At 39.9% G+C, this 9,605-nt stretch overlaps 1 protein-coding gene across 4 annotated transcripts in view; it reads left to right on the top strand.

Annotated features, from left to right (window-relative positions):
* CASP8AP2 (caspase 8 associated protein 2) overlaps positions 1-9,605 on the top strand; it is a 48,657-nt gene that overhangs the window by 21,177 nt on the left and 17,875 nt on the right. For 3 of the 4 annotated variants that reach the window (XM_027774807.1, XM_006156120.3, XM_027774806.1), the window contains exons 4-6: positions 722-822; positions 3,272-3,346; positions 6,674-6,789. In XM_027774807.1, coding sequence (XP_027630608.1) covers positions 722-822; positions 3,272-3,346; positions 6,674-6,789 — 292 coding nt within the window. The remainder of the gene's footprint in view (positions 1-721; positions 823-3,271; positions 3,347-6,673; positions 6,790-9,605) is intronic. The other variant, XM_027774808.1, reaches the window with a different exon arrangement.

Here is a 9,605-nt window from a genome sequence, read left to right as displayed (position 1 = left end):
TATGTCTCTCTCTGTCTGTCTGGCGAGTGCACATGCCCTATAGCAAAAACCTTTCCAAAAAAAAAAAAAAGCATCGTGAATTTCCCAGCAATCTAATAATATTTTCAAATATATATTATTTCTAATAATAATTTCAAATAATAGTTTCAAAAATACATCATGAATTTCATGAATTTTTTGTATAGAAAAATACGTCATTACCTTTCTGACAACCTGATATATCCAGGTTGTTATTTTTCTTGTCCCATGCTTATTCAAATTAGCAGACAGTTTTCTTATTTATCTAGGTCTCAAATTTAATAGGATAAATTTAAACTTTGTGTAAAATTATTTATTACTATTGAAATGGAACGTGTGCTTGTGTCTATATATATTTAACTACTCATGTCATCACAAGTTACATGATACTAGAACATTTGAAAAGTGTAGTTACTTTTTACCCAAATATTTTTAGATATATGTAGAGAGTCTAATAATCTGTCCAAATTAAAAAGCTTGTACATAAACAAATCTCAAAGTTTAGACAACTGTGATCTTTGCACTTGATTTATTGACACAACTATTTTAGATAAACTGGCATGCCAGCTGTCTTGTGTAAAATTATTATAGATTTGGGTGAAATAGAGGAGATAGAGAAACATACACCCCTTTAAGGTAGACACAACATAAAAAGCTTAACAAATATTTCAATGTACGAGTTGTTTTTCTTTGTTTGTTTTAGATAGCGCTTCCAAATCCTGTGTACCATCCCGAAATTGTTTGGATTTATATGAAGAGATTCTGACTGAAGAAGGAACTGCAAAGGAGGCAACATATAATGAAGTATGGATTGCAATAATTATTAAGGATAATTTTTTTACTCTTACGTCAGGTGTATACATACATACACGAGAGAGAGAGCACTTCTCCAACAGAGCCTGGACATACTGCAGTAATTTTTCCTCCATTTGCTTATCCTGTGAAGATCCAGGGCAAGCATATATGTACCCATTATAAACTTGATGGGACCAGGACTCAAATCCTGGTTGGCCTTGTGGGACCCATTTTTGTGTGTAATGCCTAATTGCTATGCTACGAGACTGGCTTTATTTACTCTTATAACTCCTGAAGAGAAGAGAACAATTTACCGTTGAACATTGACTATTACTATTCTAGACACTACGTGTGTTTAGATACTAGTTTTTTAAAATATATATATTTTTTAATACAAATTTTGCCAGAGAAAGAGAGGAGGAGAATGAGAAAGCAAGCCGCCATGTCTGGGATTCAAACTGTGGTTGGCCATGTGGGAATTCCAGCACCTTAAACACTATACCACCCACTGGCCCTAGAAACTGGTTTTTAGATTAAAATTATATTTAAGTAATTTTTAAAAAACATCTTCTGGACTAGCAGGTGGTGTGGTGTTTACTCCTCTGGATTCCATATGGCCAACTCTAGGGTTCAAATTTCAGACCCGTGGCTTGAAAATCATGCCAGGTGTATATGCATGCGTGCCCAGATCTCAAAAAGAGAATGGAGGAGAAGAAAATGCGATGCGGCCATCCCCTCAGGGGAGAGTGATTTCTCATTTTCTGTCTTTTTATCTCTGGTGAATGTAAGCACCCTTTGGCCAAAAACAAAGAAAAAAGAATGTCTTCGGGGCTGGCAGGTGGTGTGGTGGTTAAGGTGCTGGACTCCCCATGGTCAACAGTGATTTGAGTCCCAGATCTAGCAACCTGCTCTCTCACTTTTCCTCTCTTTGTGTTTCTCTCTGGTCAATAAAAAAAAAATAATAATAAATACAAATAAATAAATAATACCAAGAATATCTTCTGAATAGTTGTCTAAATTCAGTTTGATTACCTAAATTTTTTTCTTTTAAGGTTTTTGCCATAGCATGTGTACACTTACTGGAGAAGAGAGATAATGAGAGGGAAAGTGAGAATTGATCCCCCAGGGGAGATGACCAGGCTGTAATCCCTTTTCCATTCTCTTTCTGAAATTTTGGGCACACACACACACACCTGGCATGATTTTCAAGCCACCAGGTCTGGGACTTGAACTGTGGTCAGCCTTTTGAAGTCTAGTGCTTTAGGCATTATGCTACCTGCTGGCCCTGCTTAACTAAATTTAAGCGTTTGAATATAGAAAACCTTAATAGGCACTGTGATATCTTTTCAAGGTTTGTACTAAGCCATATTGTGTGTTGCATAGTGTCCTAAGACTTAAAGGAAACGGATATCTTTCCACCATTTTTTTTTTAAAGAGTTTTTTGCCTTACAGTATGGGTGCTCACTGGAGAGAGACAGAGACAGTGAGAGAAAGTGAAAAGTCATCCCAGAAGGGATGGCCACACCGCAATTCCTTCTCCATTCTCTTCCCAAGATCTTGGACACACACTCACTTACCTCCAATGTGATTTTTTTTTCATAATTTTTTTTTTTTTTTTAGATGTTTTTGCTATAGGGCACGTGAGCTCACCAGGAAGACAGAGAGAGAGAGAGATAGAAAGTGAGAAATCATCTCCCAGGGGGGATGGCCATGCTGCAGTCCCTTCTCCATTCCCCTTTTGGGATCTTGGGCATGCACACGTGCCTGGTGTAAGTTTAAGCCACCGGGTCCGGGACTTGAACTGCGGTTGACTACATAAGAGTTCAGCGACATAGCCATCACGCTAACTGCTGGTCCTTCCGATGTGATTTTTAAGCCATCAGGTCTGGGACTCCAGTGATGTAAACACAACTCCATCTCCTGACCCCTGTTTTTTTCTTTTTTTAAGAGATTTTGCCTTAGGGCGTGTTTGCTCTGGAGGGAGAGAGAGAGAGACAAAGACAGTGAAAAGGAAAGTGAGAAATCACCCTGGTCCTGGGGAGGGGGCTGACCCCACCACAGTTCCCTCCCTTCCATTCTCCTCCTGGGATCTTGGGCACACAGGCACACATACCCAGCATGACTTTCAGGCCACCAGGTCCCCACCAGGTCCAGGACTAGAACTGTGGTCGGTCGGCCATGTAGGCATCCAGTCACGTAACCACTATGCCATCTGCTGGTCCCTTTTCCACCATATTTGAATTTTAAGGTTTGAAGGTTGAATGTGATACTAAACAAAATACATTATTGGTAGGCCCAACCTTAAAAATCCATAATTTTACTAAATTCCTATTAGAAGTAGACTTTATCTACTCCTTCTAGTGGATTGATTTGCAGGCTTATAAATATTTTGAGATGTCATTTAAGCTAAGAAAATTATTTAGAATTATTTTAAAATGAATTCTTTTATGTTTTACAGTTGCAGGTAGAATATGGAAAATGTCAGCTGCAAATGAAAGAGCTGATGAAAAAGTTTAAGGAAATACAGACACAGGTAGGATTACTACCACTTTTATTTTTGCCTTGCTTATTTTTCTTTTAGGATTTTGCCATAGGGCACATGCACTCTCCTGAGAGACTGAGGGAAAGTGAGAAATCACCCCTCAGGGGAGATGACCACATTGCAGTCCCTTCTCTTTCTTCTCTTAAGATTTGGAGCATACACATAAACTTGCCTGGCATGATTTCCAAGCTGCCGGGTCCACGGCTTAAACCATCGTTTGCCATGTGGGAGTCCAGTGCTTTAACCACCATGCCACCTGCTAGCCCCTGTCTTGTTTACTTTTTTTTTTTTTTGGAGAGACTTTTTGCTTATGTCTGCTCTCTGGAGAGACAGAAAGTGAGAAATCACCCCCAGGAGGGATGGCCACACTGCAGTCCCTTCTCCTCCATTCTCCTCTCGGGACTTTGGGCACACGCTTACATGTGCCCACTGTGAGTTTTAAACCAGTGGATCTGGAACTCTTAACCGCAGTTAACTACCTGGGAGCCCAGTGATGTAACCATTATGCCATCTGCTGGTCAGTGCCTTGTTTATGTTTAAAGTCAAAACTTTTTTTTTTTTTGGAGAGGTTTTTGCTATAGGGCACGTGCGCTCGCCAGACAGACAGAGAGAGACAGAGACAGAAAGCGAGAAATCATCCCCCAGGGGGGATGGTCACGCCGCAATCCCTTCTCCTCCATTCTCCTCTCGGGATCTTGGGCACGCACGCACACGCGCCCGGCGTGAGTTTTAAGCCACTGGGTCCGGGACGCGAACCGCGGTCGACTACGTGGGAGTCCAGTGACATAGCCATTACGCTAACTGCTGGTTCCCTAAAATCAAAACTTTGAAAACGTTTTTGTTATAAATAGAAATTAAAATGATTCAAGTATTGGTAGTTTATAAGGATGCTTTTTTTGTATTAAATGAAATAGTAAGTCTGGGAAAACATCCATTTTCTGAGTTGATGTAATTGATGTAATTGGCTAAATTACATTGGCATAAAAGATTAGGCTTAGACCAATTACTAGTCAAGAATTAGAAAATTAATAAAGATGAAAATTATTTAAAAGAAAATGGCTTTTTTTTTTTTTTGGAGAGGTTTTCGCTATAAGGCGCATGAGCTCGCCAGACAGACAGAGAGAGACATAGAGACAGAAAGCGAGAAATCACCCCCCAGAGGGGATGGTCACGCCGCAATCCCTTTTCCTCCATTCTCCTCTCGGGATCTTGGGCACACACGCGCACGCGCCTGGCGTGAGTTTTAAGCCACCGGGCCCAGGAAGTGAACCGCGATCGACTACGTGGGAGTCCAGTGACATAGCCATTACGCTAACTGCTGGTTCCCAAAAGAGAATGGCTTTGAGGAGCAGTTTTTTCCCCAATTGCTTGGGGAAAAAAATTGTAATGACTTTATAGTTTTTGCCAGAATAACCTTTTTTGTGTAATGATGCAAAATCAGGAGTATTATTTCTGTTTTGGTTTTTAACTTTTGGTAAAATTGTTTTTATTTCTCTTTCACATGAGAGAATTAGTTAACTGTATTCTTTGTTTATGTTGTAAGTCATTGCAAGTTTAAGCTAAGTTGTTAAACAGAATTTTAATTCTTTTTCTTTTTATTTTAGTTCCAATTTTGCCAGTTTTCATGTGCTTGCCAGAGAGAAACAGAGACATAGAGAGAGGGAGAGTGAGAAAGCCCTCCCCATGGGGAATGATGACTCTGCAACTCCTTTTCCTCTATTTCTCCATACTGTCAGAATTTGGGGCACATAGACAATCACCCAGCATGTTTCTTGAACTGCTGGGTCAGCCATGTGGGATCAGGCTACAAAACTGGCCCTATTTTTATCTTCAATGATTTAAATAATCACCTTGACAGAATTTTTTCCCCTGCTGTTTATTATATTTTCATTTTGATCCCTGTTTTGTTCTTTTTTTTTGGAGAGATTTTCACTGTAGGGCGCGTGCGCTCGCCAGACAGACAGAGAGAGACATAGAGACAGAAAGCGAGAAATCACCCCCCAGGGGGGATGGTCATGCCGCAATCCCTTCTCCTCCATTCTTCTCTCGGGATCTTGGGCACGCACGCACACACGCCCGGCGTGAATTTTAAGCCACCGGGTCCAGGACGTGAACCGCGGTCGACTACGTGGGAGTCCAGCTACATAGCCATTACGCTAACTGCTGGTTCCCTTGATCCCTGTTTTAAGCAGTTTTATTTTAAATGCACTTTTTGTTTTTTAATTTTTCAAAAAAATTTATTTATTTATTTAATTCCAGTTGTTATTTTTTAAGTTGACCAGACAAAGAGAGAGCAAGGGAAGCGAGAAATCAAGCTGCCATGTCCAGGACTCGAACCACAGTTGGCCATGTAGGAATTCAGTGTCTTTAACAATCATGCCACCTGCTGGCCCTGTTTTTAATTTTAAAAAATTGTATTAATTTTAACATTATTCAATTTGGCGAGAGAGGGGAAGAGTGAGAAAGTAAGCTGCCAGGTCCTGAACTAGAACTGCAGTTGGTCATGTGAGAGTCCAGCGCCCCAACCACACACCACTTGCTAGTCTCTGCTTTTTAATTTTTAAAATTTTTGCTATAGGGTGCTTGCGCTTGCTGGAGACAGCAAGAAAGAGAGAAAGTGAGAAATCACCCCCCTCCGCCCTCCCTGCCCCCACCAAGGTTCCCTTCAGGGTGATGGCCATGACACAATTCCTTCTTCTCCATTCTTCTCCCTGGATCTTGGGCACACATGTACCTGACTTATTTTCAAGCTGCCAAGTCTGGGACTTGGATCATGCAGTTGGCCATGTAGAATCCAGCTGCCTTAACCTCCATCCCACCTGCTGGCTTAAAGCCAGCCAACTTAAAGTTAGCTTTTTTTGGTGTCAGTAATCTTTTCTGAATCTCAGCTTCCCTGTCTGTATAATGGGGAAAAGACTCACAGGGCTTTTTAGAGTTGTGTGAGAAAATGTGCGATTCCTAGCATGTTAATTATTAATAATAATTATTAGGGACCAGCATATTACATAATGGTTATATTGCTAGACTCTCACATTGTCAACTGAGGTTCAAGTCCTGTACCTCGTGGCTTAAAACTCAGGCCAGGCTTGTGTGCATGCCTGCTGAAAATCCTGAGAGGAGGAGACTGGACGAGAAGGGATTGAAGTGTGGCCATCACCCTGGGGGTGATTTCTCGCTTTTTGGCTCTCTGACTCTCTGGCAATTGCATGTGCCTTATAGCAAAAATCTCTTTTTAAAAAATATAGTAATTATTAGCTAATGTAAATAGTGGCATTAGTAATCTTGAAATATGTACTTCATTAATTTATGGTGTTTTAGAATTTCAGCTTAAAAAATGAAAACCAGTCTCTTAAGAAGAATATTTCAGCACTTATCAAAACTGCCAGAGTGGAAATAAACCGTAAGGATGAAGAAATAAATAATCTTCACCAAAGGTATAACTGAATATAGATCTGTTATAAATTACATGGATATTGATATGTGGAATATTATTAGCTCTGAGTAGGAAGATGAAAATTATGTTTTATTGACTATTTAAGGTTTTAATATGAGTAGTGTTATATATTATAATGTTATATTGTTATAAGGGGGTGTGTATACATCTATGATTATTAGAATATTCCATATACCTCTTTGAATGTATTGTTTCTGTGAAATACTAGGGTCTTTGGTCTAGTACTCTTTTTCCCTAAGAAAATGATAGGTATGTGTTATCGGTTTTTTCATTATTAATTCCCAGCCAGATTATTGATTTTAAGAGGGTGTCTGTATCTTTTATCTCATTTTAATAGACAGCCTTTAAATTATGCTCTTTTCCTTCTTGAATGGATTTTTCCCATTAATTTCTCCCTCTTTTTCTTTTTCTTTTTTTTTTAAAGTATAAGGCAATATTCTGCTCCAGAGAAGCACATATCTTTCCTTCCCTTTAAAGTCAAACCTCTGAAAAAGTTGTATAAACTTGTTTACATTTCTTCTCTTTTGACTCACTATTTTTTTAAAGTTTATTTCTTCCATGAGAAAGAGAGAGACAGAGAAGGAGTAGGGGAGAGAGAGACAGGCTTCCCCAGCAGGGTGTTCACACTGTGACCTACTTCCAGAAGAGCAGCCAGGAGAGTACACACCTGTGGCATGTATAGAGGGGTGTTGGCATGTGAGCCCAGGACTGCAGGTCAGCATTCCAAAACATGTTGCCTTACCTTCTGGCTGATCTTACTCTTTAACCCAATCTAGTATAACTTCTTCCTCAATTGGTCTACTGAACGGCTGTCATTTTGGTAAATAGTGAGCTTGACTTCTCATTTACCTTATCCTCACACATTCTTAGACACATTTGACCCTTCTTTCTTGAAATGGTTTCTCTCGTTGGCTTTCCTGATGCAATGATGCTTAGTTTTCTTCCTAACTTGAGGGTTTTTTTGTCTGTATCTGGCTGTTTGAGTTAGAGTTCCTCAAAGCCCAAACTTAAGTCTTCTCTATAAATAATTTCATATGAGATAACCTCTTTCATGTTAGGTTGGTTCCATTTATATGTAGATAACTAGTTCACATCTGTAGACATCTTTTAAAAAAATTAAAAAGCTATGGTGTGCATATATTCACTAGAGAGAGAGCAATTGAGAAAGCACCCCCCAGGGGAGATGGCATACTGCAGTCCCTTCTCCATTCTCTCAGGATTTTGGGAACGTACATGCATGTGCCTGGTGTACTTTTCTTTTTCTCTCTCTTTCTTTTTTTTAAATTTTTTTATTTTTTTATTTTTTTAAGAGAATTTTCCCTGTAGGGTGTGTACACACATTGGAGACAGAGACAGAGAGCGAGAAAGTAAGAAATTACCTTCCATGGGTGATGGCCATGTCACAAACCCATCTCCTCCATCCTCCTCTTGGGATTCTGGGCACACACATGTGTGTCTGTCATGCATTTCAAGCCACTGGATCTGGGATTTGAACTGCTGTCAGCCAGGTAGGAGTCCAATACCTTAACCACCATGCCACCTGCTGGCCCCTTCAATATATTTTTGAAGCTGCCAGGTCTGGGTCTTGAACCATACTGTCAACCACATGGGACCCCACTGCCTTAACCACCATGCTACCCATTTTTCAAAATGACCTTATCCAAAAAGGAATTTATTATGAAATTGCTCCCTTTTGTTTCCTAGCTCTGTGGATTGTCGTGTCTAATTACTGTAAACTAGAGACCTAGGAGTGGGGTAACTTTAATTTATTGTTCAAACCAGGATATTTTTGTGGGTAGTGGGAGGTGCTACTAACAATTATTCCAAGATTGCTTGGCAAGCTGGGGCACATTGACTTCTCTGAAAGTCATTAATGATTCTTCAGTCATCTGTAAGATCCCGTTTATCACCACATCTGTTGAATTTTTTATGTGCTCTCTCAAATCATTTACCTCGCATTTCTACTGTCATTACTGCCCATCCGTTTATTTTTCTGAATTGGCAGTAGTCTTTGTGCTGGTATCTCTATATCTACTCTTGTTCTCTCTAACCCCTCTTTGTTTATTTTTTGGGGGGGAAAGGTTTTTGCTGTAGGGCGTGTGCGCTCGCCAGAAAGAGACAGAGAGACAGAAAGCAAGAAATCACCTCCCAGAGGGGGATGAAGCAAGAAATCCCCTCCCAGAGGGGGATGGCCATGCCGCAATCCCGTCTTCATTCTCCTCTCGGGATCTTGGGCACACATGCACACGTTCCCAGCGCAAGTTTAAGTCACCGGGTCCAGGACTCGAACTGCAGTTGACTACATGGGAGTCCAGTGACATAGCCATCACTCCAGCTGCTGGTCCCTCCAGCCCCTCTTTGTCTCCTTTTTTTTTTTTTTTTTTAAATTTTTATTATTATCATAATCTTTATATTACATTGGATTACATATAACTTTACAGTGTATTATATTGCTTTTTTAAAAGGGAATGCCATGCATGTCAGTCAATACAGAGACATTAATCTCCCCACTTCATCATTCAATATCTTTTCTATGTTTTTCCCAATCATTATTATTATTATTCTAATTATTATTTTTTAAAATTTTATTCATTTTCTACATTAATTCACTATACACCATCACAACACACAAATGAATTTTCCATCCAAAATACACTGTGCATTGGCTCAATCAAGCACATCAACATACATGTTCTCAGCAAATAATTTTCCAATTCTTATGTCCTGCATACCTTGCCTTTTGTTTTGCCATCCTTGATTCCCCATCCCCCACCCTCTGCTATGTCCCATCCTCCT

This window comes from Tupaia chinensis, unplaced genomic scaffold (genome assembly GCF_000334495.1).
Source record: "Tupaia chinensis unplaced genomic scaffold, TupChi_1.0 Scaffold000478_3, whole genome shotgun sequence".
Lineage (NCBI taxonomy): Eukaryota > Metazoa > Chordata > Mammalia > Scandentia > Tupaiidae > Tupaia > Tupaia belangeri.
The sequence above is the reverse complement of the archived record's forward strand: the minus strand, read 5'-3'. Positions and strand labels throughout refer to the sequence as shown.